The sequence below is a fragment of the Teleopsis dalmanni genome, chromosome 2 (genome assembly GCF_002237135.1).
Source record: "Teleopsis dalmanni isolate 2A chromosome 2, ASM223713v2, whole genome shotgun sequence".
Taxonomy (NCBI): Eukaryota; Metazoa; Arthropoda; class Insecta; order Diptera; family Diopsidae; genus Teleopsis; species Teleopsis dalmanni.
The window spans coordinates 37,290,375-37,305,066 of record NC_051847.1 but is presented as its reverse complement, the minus strand read 5'-3'; the positions used below and the strand labels follow the sequence as shown (position 1 = coordinate 37,305,066).

Genomic DNA, 14,692 nt, shown 5'->3' with positions numbered 1-14,692 from the left:
TATCAATAATTAGTTTTATTCGGTGTAACATAGATATTTTATAAGCAATGAACCATTAAGTTATTTTGAATTAATATAATATAAATCTCCAGGGACCCAAAGTCCCTAGTCTAACCACTCGCCTTAAAGTTTTGTCACTTGCAACGATGGAACAATACAAGTTACGACAACATGTTTTACGTTCATAACTTTGATAAAATGTAATAGTCTTCATTTGAATTCTTATAATCTAACATAATGATTATGCCATGGTTAGCTCCGGAACCTGTAGACCTGGCCGGAAGAACCTGCAGATCTATCGTTGACACTTATTTACAAGCACTTGTAGCTTGTGGGTAGCAACTTCAGTTACTCACAACGGACTTAACACTTACATTGAATATTGGTAGTTTGGTGCCATGGAATTACAATAATGATTTATTCTGGTGATTTTACAGAGGTATAATTTGAAGCCTAGTATATCTTAGATATAGTATCTTCTTTAGTATATTTAAAGAAATATATATTGCATTTGTTTTAATGGAGTAGAATTTTGATTTAGCGTAAGCAAACACAGAATCAAATAATTTCAGCACTTTGTCTTTGATGTTCTTTTGTAAAGTCTTAACTCTCAAGTCCTCGTGTATATATCTGCATTTCTGATATACCATGATGTCTCAATACACTGATAAATTGCAACTTAAAAGATCTATTGTTCTAAAAGTAGAGCTCGCTCCGCTTAAGCTGCTATTGCTATTAATATTTATTTTTATTTTTAAATTTTAATTCACAGTCTTCTGAATAAGTGATTGCTGTCAAACATTATTTCGACAAAAAACTTATCTTAGTTCCTGTGTGTTAATATATGGGAATATCTTTGGTAATGATAAGGTTATTTCCCCTTGCCTGAAATATTTAATTTATGCGTTAAGCTTTCTCAAAACAAGATTTTAATAAAATTCTTCTAAGATAAAGTCATAAAAAAACAAATCTGCATTATTTAAAAAGCATTTCTATGCATATTTTTTTCTTTTATTATGAAATTTTATTACGATCGCATAGCATACTGGATTTTTATTGCTGACTCCTCGACCAATAGCAGTTAGATATTCACTCATAAATATGCAACTATAAATAAAAAAAATTTTATGACTATTCTAGAGTCATAAGAATTTTTATTAGATTTTTACACAGCTCGACTATTTTATTATTTTTTTCTATTCACTCTAAATGCATACACCGAATGCGATGCAATTATTTTGAAATTAGTTTTCCAAACCGAAACTCCTTCGAATAATAAAAATGATAACTCCAGAACAAAATATGTATGGTATATAAAAAATATTTATTTGTGAACAGATATATCTAGCGAACAGCTACTGGACATTCTATCAAGCAAATTGTTTTTTTCTTGTTTTTTTTTGTGTATATTTTTTAATTAAAATGTTTAGAAAATCATAGTAAAAGCTTAGTGCAAGCATAAGTGAAGAGAAATACTGTTAAAGGTCATTGTCACTCCCTTGACATCAACGCAAAGGTTAACAGCCTGCCTGTCTTTTCGCTGTAGGATTAGGCAGGACTATTTAAATAAAAATGATTACGAATGCAGGCAGAATTATTCCGTTGAAATGGCAGACAATATAATTCGCCAAAGGGATTTGTAGTTAAAATTTCATTTTTATGTTATTTATTTATTTTTTTTTCTTCCTTTTAATAACTTTAGAATTTCCTTCTTTCTTTTTTTGCGCTTTTACAAAATTTAAGTGGAAAAATTTGAAAAATTTTATAGAGGAAAATATGCTGTGGTTTTTCCTTATTTATAGTAAAAATTTGACCTTTAAAATATTTAAAAATTATTTTCCAAACTTTAATACTTAAACAAATGTTTCTGAAGTCATGGTTCGACTTCCGAAGCACTTTTGAACCTTAAAATTGTTTACTCATTGAACGCAATTAGTTGCCAAAATTGAAGGTTAAAGTTACTCGATCCTTAAGGCAAGTGTATAATTTAAACGCAAATGCCAACACCAACGTCAGTAAATAATTAATAACGTATCAAATGTTATTCATAAGGAGGATGTTTATCATTGTTGCTCAAATGAGTATCCTGCAGTCACATTAATTATCATTGTATGCTAATTAGTGTTAGTAATAAATATTTTCTAATAAAATAAATGAGAATATATTATTATTGCAAACAAAATGTCAAAATCATACTTTATTGAAGGATAAAAGTTATAGTAATTTTGATGTGAATATATAATTATACAGAATAATATATAGAGAATTATACATAATTATAAGTACGTAATTCTCTTTAAAAATGTATAAAATAATGAAAGTAATATTTGTCATTACAAAGAAGGATTAGTATTACAAAGAAAATAAACAATTGTTATTAGAATAGTTCACCACTAAGGTTTATTTTTCAAGGATTCAAAGATTATGTTGAAGAAATAATATTGTAAATATTTACATATTTATATAAATATTTATAAATATAAATATTTATATTTATTTTGAATGTCTTCAATCTTCAGTATTTCCCCATATCCTCGAAATTCGGTTCCGGTGTTACTAAAACCGTGAGTTATACCAGACGCTGAATTTAAAGGCACATACTTATATATACTTATATGTGTTTGTTTACGTAATATATACAGTCAAACTTCCATAACTTGAAGTCCAATTTTGCAAAGAAAAGGTTCGACTTATGGAAACTTCGAGTTAGAGAATTTTTTAATTATTTTTTATTTTTGAAAGAATCTCGAATTACATTTTAAGATATTTATTGATTTGCAATCAAATAAAACACAGAAGTTATATTGAAGTAAAATATTTAAAAATTAGCGTTTGGGACACTAGTTTTTTTCTTATTTTCAATAAAAAGAGATTCCACTTTATTCATACCATTATATTGATCATCAGTTGTAATATCATTACATGCAAATATAAATTCTGTATTTTGAATGAGTCTTCTATTTCATTTTTGGAAGGTTGATGTACAATTACATCCACCGAACCCTCATCATCACTTTCCGTTGCGTTTAGAATTGGATCCAGTAATTTAGAGCTATATGTAGTGCTCAATATCTGTAGGACAGCTTGAAGTACAAATTTCATTGTCAAGCTTAATATAATCGTTAAGGGTAGCATTGGAAGTTATTTTATTTATTTTAAACCACGTTGCCAGGACTGGTATTTGCACAAAGAAGCAACATAAGAAAGAAAAAATTAAACATTTGGTTTGGAGAAAGATACTTCCCCTAACAGCATAATACATTTACACTTAAAACAAAAATTCGACTTATAGAATGCACTTTCCCATATTCCTATCGGTACGGAACAAACTTTATGTTCGAGTGAAAGAGAAATTCGAGTTATGGAAGCAGAATAGTATGGAAGCGGCTCTCTAAATCCTTGGTGCACTGTTTTGTTCGAGTTATAGAAAATTCGAGTTATAGGTTTTGGACTGTATCTAGTTAATTGCTTTAAATGTTTTCAATGAAGCTTATACGAAAAATATGAACAATTTAGAAATAGTGCTAACAGTTTAGACAAAATAAGAGTCTAATTTTTAAGCACTACTTTGATACACTGCATATATTGGATTCCACAAGTGGTCTAATTTTTCTTAACAGACCACAGACATCACATATTCCAATAGAAAATAATATAAAAAAAGTGAGAGCAGGATGTCGTCGTAAAATGTTATTCTTAGCATCATTATTTAGAAATAGTGCTAACAATTTAGACCAAATAAGATTAAATCAAAGTTAAAAAAATTTGTATATTAAAATTAAAAAAAGTATCAGCCAGCTAACAGCACTAAAAGGGAAAAATTAATCTCATAAAGAAATGTCTTTAGAAAACCTCTACTATATATAATTTATATTATTATTTAATGTGAAATTATAAATATTTGAAAATAAATAATGTATTTATTTTATAATAAGACTTTTAATGTTTGCATTGTCTTATTGTCATTAAAATCTTTATTTTTAATGACTGAAAATTTTTTCCTGTATTAAACTAAAAGTGACCTTTCCTCTTATACGACTTTTTTCACTTTCTACGCAAAAAATTATTAAAATTCTCGGGTCTCAGAAAATGGATCTTATAGTACTTATATAAGGCAAGCTGTATCATGTACTTAGACCAGTGCAAAGGATCCGCTTTTGTTTTATGCCATTTTAAAACAAAATACCCTTTATTAATGTTATCTTTTTACATTGCATACGTATATGTAATATATAATATATTGAATAATATGATATACTATATTAGTATATCGATTGGAGCAGATTGCTTACAGGCTTTTTGCTTTTATATACATGCGCTGCTATTACAATCTTAAATTAAAGTTCAAAGTTTTAAATTTTGTTCTGTTGATATATCTATCTTTATATTAATTAAAAATAAATTATATTTCTTTTTAAATTTATACAATAAATTAAATTTGTTATTATTTTGTTTGGTTAGTTTTTCTAGCTTTTAACATTTCTCTCAACTATTATAGATTTTACTCTTTCAGCTTATTTGAGTTGAGTTTATTTTTACAATTTTATTTAGAAATTCTTTAAAAAAAAAAAACTAAACATTTTATTAGTTTTGTTTAATTTATAACGAAAGTATTTTGTTTTCTTTAAATTTTTGTATTATTTTTGTAGGAGCCTTTTACAATATATTGATGAGGAGCTAAAGCTCAGGTAATTTTAAATAATAATAAACACACAAAATATATTGTATGGGTACACTAGTCTCAATTACACTAAACAAATAAAAATAATTAGTATTTATAATAGTATTAAATATTTAAATTAAAATAATAAAAAAATTTCCTTGTAATTGTTTCCGTTTGTATTTTTATAATTTCTCCAATTTCATTAAAGTATTTTAGTTTTTTTAATTTGTAGTTCTTATATATAATACTATATCATATTTAAATATTCATATATATTAATGGTGTGCACATATCATCAAGGATCACATGCAATATATTGTAAAACTTTTTAATCCTGTTCAAATATCATATAACACATATCACTATTTCTGGTATTTGTCTATCGTTTTAATTCTTAAATTTATTGAAATTCTCTGGTAACTGCAGAACTGTAAAGGATTGCATATCATTTCCACTTGGATTATCCTTAAAAGCATTTGCTTGTATTCGAATATGTAAAATACGAATATATGCAATGAAATGCAAAAATCTGAAAATAACATTTGTTTTATAAATTCACAAATCGAATAATTAAATGCATTCCTTTAGAGTTGTGTGCAATATTTTCTGATATTTCAATAAATAACTTAATTCTGTTGTATATAAAATACTTTCATTTGATAAGGATAAATGCTGTTAATAACAATGTTCTGTTACTTTATTACTCATTTATTAACTTAATTTACTTTTAAGATCAGAAAGTGCATAATATTGTATTCACAGGAGTATATACAATTTCATTTAAATAATATTTTTCAATCTTTTTTACATACTACAGATTAAGTGTAATTAGTAATTATTCACTAATTAATTTATTAAAATAAAATTTATTACACATAATTGATTAATTCATTTGATAGGTGACTTTGTATTCAGAAAAAGTATTAGCACAGTCAGTTATGATGGAATAATGGATCATTTATACAATGAATAAGAAAAAATTCTCATTATTAATTTAAGATACAGTAAATTACATATTAAAAATGTGCTCAATACAAATCAAACTTATGTATATTTTTATAAATAATGTTTAAAAATATCGATTATGAATGAAACCACTATTTCACTTACGTACTCAGTCAATGATTAACTTAACTCATTATTAATTTAAGATACACTCCGTTTCACTTGAATAGCACACTTCGTTTTTGCATTATTATTTGCTTATCTATCAATGATCTCATGACTTTGTTGTAATAATTGTTGGGTTTTTTTGTTTGTTTCCTTATGTAGTCTCCTCCAAAAAAAATTAGTACTGCAGAAATGTACCGTTAAATTTTCCCGTTATTTTCTTTTGAATTTGCATCAATAACTAGTATGTATTTCGTTTCACTTGAATAGCACATTTGGTTTTCAATTTAATTTATTAGTAACAGCTCACCACAATATTAAGTTTTTTTTATTTATTTGTGAGTTTTAAATACAGTGTGACGATTTAAATTAATAATGGGTCGTGGTAATGCTTTAACCAACGAAGAACAGGTCAAAATAAAAAGCTTCATTGATTCTGACCTGTCTGTAACTCAAATATCAAAAAAAATCGGAAGAAGCAGAAAAGTGATATACAATTTCATTCAAAATGATCTTAACTATGGAAAAAATATGAAAGGCCGTGTAAAAAGCGTCCTCAGCTATGCAGATAAGCGGGCTATTTTGAGGCAAGCTTCGAATTCGCATGATTCGGTCAACAAAATAAGGTTTAAAGCTGGTGTCAATGCAAGCAAAACTACCGTATGGCGGGTTATTTCGAATGCCCAACATCTAAAACGGCTTAAATTAAAAAAAAAACCACCACTTAACCCTATACGTAAAGAAGCTCGGTTGACTTTTTGCCGTGCCAACATGTCATGGAGTAAGGAGTGGAATCATGTTGTTTTCTCTGATGAGAAAAAGTTTAATTTGGAAGGGCCCGACGGTTACAATTATTATTTTCATGATTTGAGGAAAGAAACTCATCAGTTGGAGCGTTTACACAGTAGAATGGGCGGAGTTATGGTTTGGGGAGCCATATCTTACTATGGCACTTGTGAACTCCAATTCTTAAACACAACTATGAAATAAAATCGTACCAAGGAGTTTTAGAAAAAGCTTTTCCTTAATTAGAGAATCTTTTTGGAGAATTGCCGTAGACTTTCCAACAAGACAACGCCCCAATACATACTGCTCGTGTTGTAAAATCGTTCATTGAATCCAGAAATGTTGCTGTTCTGAACTGTCCACCATACTCGCCGGACCTTAACATAATAGAAAATGTTTGGTGATGGCTGGCTAGAAAAGTGTATGAATCTGGAAAACAATATTCAACAAAAACTGAACTAATTGAAGCAATTCAACGAGCATGGGCTACAATTTCCCTTGATTATATTAAAATTTTGTATGATTCACTTCCCGATAGGATCTATGAGGTTATATTAAACAAGGGAGGTTCAACTCATTACTAAAATGTTAATTTTAACAAATTAATCCTTAATAATAAATAAATAAACAGTCCCTAGTGCATAAAATAATTAAATTTATTTAAAAAACAAAAATGTGCTATTCAAGTGAAACGAAATTTTTATGCTATTTATATACTTATTTAGTTTGTCATCTTTTAATATAAAAATTATTGAAAAAATGCAAGTTTTTTTATTTTTATAATGAAGATTATTAATCACACTACCTATAAAATCTAAAAAAAAATTGTTTTATTTCATTAGTTTAAAAGATATAAAGAAAAGAAATTAAATATGTGAAGTGTGCTATTCAAGTGAAACGGAGTGTACATTAAATTACATATTAAAAATGTGCTCAATACAAATCAAATTTATGTATATTTTTTTAAACAATGTTTAAAAATATCGGTTATGAATTAAACCACTATTTCACTTACGTACTCAGTCAATGATTAACTTAACTATATAACAAAGTACTAGCTAACTGCATTTAATAGAATGCGAATATAAAATATATCAATAATCCCTTAAGATTAGGTTAGGTTGGAATGGAGTTTGCATAGACTAGAAGTCAGCGTAGAAGCAACGCTGAAAAATCAATGACTTCCCCATTAGATAAAGATGAATTAACCTGACAATTCTATGAACTTAGTTCTATTAACAACACCATAAAAAAATTAATAATCTCAATATATTTTCAGATACAATTCTAAAAAACTCCTCTATAAACGTTTTCAATTTTGAGATAACATCCTTTCAAGTATAGAACTTTCAACTTATTGATATGATTCCCATTTACTGGGCATACCATATTACCAACGAATTTTAGTAAGAAAACCTATTTTTTAAAACAGTTTACACTACGTTATAAGTCAATTTAGCTTAATTTTTGAGATATTGGGATTTCAGGTTTGGAATTTTTACATGATAATCACCAACAAGTAGACGCGCCATCTGGCGTGTAATACATTTGTAGTACTCTATGTAAAAGATTTCAATGTTAATTACTCGCATCATATTAATTTTTTAGTTTTTTCACTCATACTACTTTTCGACTGATATCGTTCTCCTTTTTTTTGTTACAATAACATGAAATAGAGACAGAGGACTTGATCTAGAAAAAAAAAGTCCTATACCAGAAACAGATAAAGATAGATTGTCAGCCTTTGTTCTTTCTATCTCGTTCATTAATTTCTCTAAATACTACAATTGCATATTTTGTACACTGCGCCAATAGCATAGCTTATTCTACTATATACAACAACTTTTCAATAATATCAACTAAAATAATATGAATTTGAATTTCTTATGAGGATCTTTGATATATATCTACGCCTAAAGCATTAAAACTTTTGTCTAAAAGTATCTTAACTGAACTAAACTATCGCTAGGAACGTAACTGCCTAAGACTGTTTAGAGTTGTTAGTATACATATCTGAAATTCCAGAATAATCGATTTTATTTATAAAAATCCATCATAAACTATTTTTAATAGTAATATCCTCAAAGCAATATATTGAAAATGCCATCAACAACATTGCCGAAGTTATGACACAATTCATAAAGGTCAGAAATCTTTCAGCTCTATAGTTTTGTTAACTATAACGGCTACTATGTTAGGTTACTTAGAACTCAGTTTTTTATTTATGTTTGTCATATAATAATATCTTACCGCATCGCAAATTCGTTCATGCTGGTTACATGTTTTGTGTAGGGGCATTCATTGTTTTGACATTTGAAACATTTCACTTTAAACGAAGTGTCCTTTTTCATCACAGCTAAAACGCCCTTTTTGTGTTTTCATTTATCATGCAACTGACAGGATTTTTTGCATCACAAACTGCTTCATGTATTTATGATCATAACCATTGGTTCTTGCTATGGTGATTGACATTAAAATTACTTTTATATCATTAAAGATATTTTTACATTTAAATAGTAAAAATATTCAAAAGTCATTAACTTCATCAATTGTAATATATTTATTGATTATCAAAATTTACTTAATAAACAATCATTTGACTATATTACGGTGTAAATACAGCAAATATAAAAATAATATAGTATTGTGGTAATAATTTTAGTCTTCATATTTTCTTTCCTATTAGTCTTTTTCATCATCAGTATTCTGTTCTTTTAAGGTTTTTTAAAAAACATTTCTCTCTTCCATTATCATTATTCTTTTCTTTTAAGGATCTTTTTAAAAAGTTTATTCCGGAAACCTTTAAATGCTAAAATTATATTTGAAATGAATAGATTTTTCTTAGTATTTTATGGAAAATATATTGCATTTCATCAGTCATTAAGGGACTATATATAAAGTTTGTGACACGTATTAAGAATTTAACCTTTTCTTCGAAATCCTCGATATTATAACGCACATTGTATAAAAATAATATTATTATATATAAAGAAAGAAAAGAAATCTTCAACATTAGTGTTATTCACGATCTTGAGTAACGAGCTCGGTAATCGATTGAGTAGGATAGGAATTAATTAAATGTCTTTTGTTGTTGCTGCTTTGTAATTTCACTACATTACTCTGTTACCTTTCACTTTACTCGAATTCGTGAACACACCTTTTGTAATATTATACATACAATGTCATATTTACACTCGTTGTATATTTACATATATTACACTCTCATATATTTTATTTTTCTATCTATCTAATTGAATCAATTGTCCATAAAATATTTTTATATACTACTTCTAATAATATCTTCAGCTTCACATTTGAAGTCTTGAAATCTTTATTAATGTATTTACTCCGTCCTTCTGTCTTTGCTATTCCGCGTTTAAAAAAAACTTATGTTAAATACACACCAAAGGTTTAATTGTTTGGATATTATTAAGCCTTGACTTTTTAAACAGTTGTTCTTTTTTTATCATTATCTCATTTATTAATTTTGTTCTCTTAGTAAAAAGTAAAAAATTTGAAAATTAAATCTTTGTAAATGTTGAATATACACTTTTCACAAATCTTTAAAAAATTTCATATATTATTTATTATATACGTATATCGATATATATTATTACATATGTACTTACCTAATTTTTCGCTTTTGTAAAAAAATGCTCTAAATTTCTCAAGTTAAAATATTAAGAATAATTTAACTGCTCTCAAGAAGTCCCTTATATCGGTCTTTACAAATATAGATTGTTTTTGTCAATAAGTCTCATGGCATTCTTTCTTTAGTAAAAAAAAAAACAAAAACTATTACCGCCTCTACAAAACACTGACAATAAATATTATATCTCATCAACTGTTCCCTAAAAACTCTTTACAAGCTATACTATACACACCAACAAAAAAAATTTTTAATTCCAAGATGTGGTTTTGGGTTCTTTAGATCCATTCCTGAAGAAATAAAATACTAACTTATATTATATTCATCACTTAGATATATTTTAAAATAAAAGCTTATGTCAATTTATTCATTACTTACAATTTTATCTTCATAACCTTCAGAATATTAATTTTTTTATTTAAATTAACAGTAAATTATAAATTAACTAACCATAATTAAACTAACCAACCTTCACACGCACATTTCTATTAGTTTCTTTAACTACTAACACTCCATTTTTAATTTGAATGTATGATTAACTACTAACACTAACAATTAACAACAACCCTGTTCTTGAACCCCACCTTCTTTTGTTATTATTGGAAACCTTAATTACATTTGTTACATTGAGTCTCTTAAACTAACTAGTCAGTGTCTGAAATGTATCATCATTCATTTGCAGAGCGACTTTGCCATTAACCGATACCAAAGATTTACTTAGCACTGAGTGCAATTGTGCACACAATGGCGGGGTTGGCGCCACCAATATAAATGCCAACAATGGTCACAATAACTTAAACCACAACAATAGCAACAATGCTTCAACATCTGCAATGATGCTCACATCGTCAATGTCCTCCACATCAATGTCATTTTCCACATCATCCTATGCAACTGCAGCTGGCACATCAGCTTCAACTGCTTCCATACCAGTAACGAGTAATGGTGGCTCACACTTTAACAACGGCAAATCAAATTTACGCACCACTGCAGTTGATGCGATCGACAACAATTCCACACACCACCACTCACACTATTTCCGTCACAGCAATAATCTTAATACGTCTATGTCACCATTAGCTTTAGCATCGTCTTCCCATTCCACATCATCCATGTATGCTAGTTCGTCAGATACTTATTCACCCTACTCGTCGACAACGACATCAACTACAAATGGACTTTATAATCCACATGACAACTCCTGTTCGGACAGTCGCGGTGGTGGTGGTGGTGGTGGTGGTGGCGGTAGTAGTATTAGTATTAGCAATTATAGCCTTGGACTTGATATATACTCACCCACCTCTCCATTATCTGCTGCCTCAATGGCTGCTAGTGTTATGCATTCCTCTTCATCCTCATCTGCTCATTTATTTAATAATTTATTATTGCGTAATAATGGCGCCAATTATTTAAATAGCAACGATGATGCAACAACAGCAACAGAAGTCACTTCGGGCGCGGGTGCAGGTACAGGCAGAAGTAGCAATAATGGCAGCAGCAGCAATAACAGCCATAACAACTGTGATTTTAGACATGAAAATAATCAGGTAAGTGAAAAAGTTAATACTTGTTTTTTTTTTAATTATTTTAATGTTATGCTCTGGAAATGTCATATTTCGGAGCATGCAAACTTATTATCCAATTTTAAAATGGCACAAAAATAAATATTCTTCTTATAATAATTAACTAGTTTTTGTTGCCAGTGCTTCTTCAATTAATTATATAGGCAATTGAAAATATACAGCTATACTAGACGAAAACATACTTAAGTCTTATCTTTAAATAACTACAGAAATTTAATTATAGTCTTGTAATATCTGCCATCAATTTCTAATTGTTCCTTCGTTTAATAATGGCACATTCACATCGTCACACCAAAGGTTACGTTGGTTAGATTGGAGTGGCGATGGTCACATTAAAATACTAGACGAAAAATAAGGTATTCTTCTTGCGAATTAGTTTACCTTGCAAATGAGATCCTTAACAGGACATGCTGTGCGAAGAAGCTGTTCTAAACCATACGGTGTGTCTTTATATTATCAAAATTGCAAAATTCTTGACGTTTGGCACCGATTAGCTTCAATCATTCAACCTACACTTCACACACTTCATTTTCCATACTAACGATAAAGCGCTGTACACAGAATCTATGCCCCTTCAAATTTCAACTACTTTATCGTCTCGTAAGCCCGAATAATGTATGTGTCTCTTTCATCAAATAAAAGGAGACTTGGATATATATGCAAGTTAGATTCGATCTCTCAATCTACTGCTGCATTCCATCCTTATTACCTTCTTTCCAAACTTACCAAATGACAACTTTTAACATCACAGGTCATAATTTAGGATTTCTCTAGTATTCTAGGATAGTTGTGATCCATACTCCCCGTCCATCTATGCCACGTCCATGCTGTTTGGCTTTTATATACTTATTATCTAGGTATTAAACTTACCTAGAGGTCTAAAAAAGTAACAGTTCACTGAAGTACTTATAAAGTTTTCATAATCTTTTGTGCCAATCTTTCTAAATCCTTAACTTGAATTCACGTCTTCTATACTAATATTAACTAATATTATAAACTAATTTCTCTTCTAGAATGGTTTGGAAGATTCTCCTCGACGACACAGTTCAATGGATCATTTGATGGGACTATTAAATGAAATGGGAAAATCACCAAGAACAAGAAGCCTAAGTGATAGTGGAACACAAGACGATGATGAAGGTTCGTACGTAGTGTTTATAAAATATATTGTTTAAAATTATTTCTTCCAATTTCTATATATTCCTTTTGTTATTCTTTATTTCCAGTTGAAAAAGAAGCACAACCTGATTTGCTGAATAATACGCCTCCGGTGCCTCCCAAACGTTCACATCGTCGTCGACACACCCCACCTCGACCTATTTCAAATGGTTTGCCGCCTACACCAAAAGTGCTTATGGGCGCTTGTTTCTCAAAAATTTTCAATTGTTGTCCTTTGCGCGTACACTGTACTGCGTCTTGGATACATCCCGATACACGAGATCAACACTTACTTATTGGCGCAGAAGAGGGTATATTTAATTTAAATATGAATGAATTACATGATGCGGCCATAGATCAACTATTCCCACGACGTACTACTTGGTTATATGTGATTAAAGATGTGCTCATGAGTTTGTCAGGTAAATTAGTTAAGAAATAAATATTTTCAAATAAAAAATAATTATTATTCTCATTTATTTTGTAGGCAAATCCTGTCAACTGTATCGCCATGACTTGATAGCGTTGCATTCCAAACAAACCCATCGGTTTTCGTTGCATATGAATAAAATTCCTGAAAGACTGGTACCTCGGAAATTTGCGCTCACAACCAAAGTTCCCGATACAAAAGGATGTACGCAATGTTGTGTAACACGCAATCCCTATAATGGCTACAAATATTTATGTGGTGCAACACCCAATGGCATATTCTTAATGCAATGGTATGATCCACTGAATAAGTTCATGCTCTTAAAACAGTGTGAGTGGCCAGCGACAAGTATTTTGGGTGGTGGTCACGGCTGTGTGCTGAATGGACAAACACCTGTTTTTGAGATGATTATCACACCAGAGTTGGAATATCCCATTGTGTGCACGGGTGTGCGTAAAGCTCTTAATGGTTGTCTTAAATTGGAATTGATCAACATGAATAGTGGTATTGATTTGACTATACGCATTGGAACAGTTTTATTAATTGTTATCAATTATTCTTTTAATAGGTGCCAGTTGGTTCCATGCTGATGATTTGGAATATGATGTTACGGCAACAATGGTGCCACGTCGAGACTTACTAAAAGTGGTGAAAGTACATCAAGTTGAGAAAGATGCAATACTTGTTTGTTATGCTAACGTCATTCAAGTGGTAACACTTCAAGGTAATCCTAAACAGCATAAAAAGATGGTTTCGCAATTGAATTTCGATTTCAATGTTGATAGCATAGGTAAGAATATTATAATAAACTAAGAAATGCTTAATAATGTGAGTTTTTTCTATAGTTTGTTTACCCGATAGCGTTTTGGCATTCCATAAGCACGGCATGCAGGGCAAGTCGCTGCGCAATGGTGAAGTAACACAAGAAATAAAAGATATGAGCCGCACATATCGATTACTTGGAAGTGATAAGTATGTTTATGTAGTATTTTGTCAACAATATTATCAATTTCAAAAAGAAAAAAAAAATTAAGCACAAGCATCTAAACAATACTCTAAGCAACGATTTCATAGTTGTAACTTGAGTCTTAGTATTGACTTATAGTAGTCACTCTACGATATTATGGACTTTAGCTTCCAGTTTGAGAAGTACTGTTAAAATGTCTTTTTGGTATGGTCCTTTTTAAAAAAATTTGCACAAATTCCAGTTTATTGAATCGGCAAACATAAAATAAGGACAAAAGTTGATCCGTAATATTCTATATGATTCCACCATATAGAGCTCGTATATTCTTAAAACGCACATTACTTTA

General features: G+C 29.3%; 1 protein-coding gene across 7 annotated transcripts in view; it reads left to right on the top strand.

Moving 5' to 3' along the window:
* Positions 1-14,692, top strand: part of LOC119673809 (mitogen-activated protein kinase kinase kinase kinase 5) — an 88,008-nt gene that overhangs the window by 71,878 nt on the left and 1,438 nt on the right. For 2 of the 7 annotated variants that reach the window (XM_038084873.1, XM_038084871.1), the window contains 6 exons: positions 11,626-11,755; positions 12,805-12,931; positions 13,018-13,371; positions 13,437-13,883; positions 13,948-14,169; positions 14,225-14,351. In XM_038084873.1, coding sequence (XP_037940801.1) covers positions 11,626-11,755; positions 12,805-12,931; positions 13,018-13,371; positions 13,437-13,883; positions 13,948-14,169; positions 14,225-14,351 — 1,407 coding nt within the window. Of the gene's footprint in view, positions 1-4,649; positions 4,689-10,890; positions 11,756-12,804; positions 12,932-13,017; positions 13,372-13,436; positions 13,884-13,947; positions 14,170-14,224; positions 14,352-14,692 lie in introns of all 7 variants that reach the window. The other 5 variants (XM_038084872.1, XM_038084868.1, XM_038084869.1 and 2 more) reach the window with 5 other exon arrangements.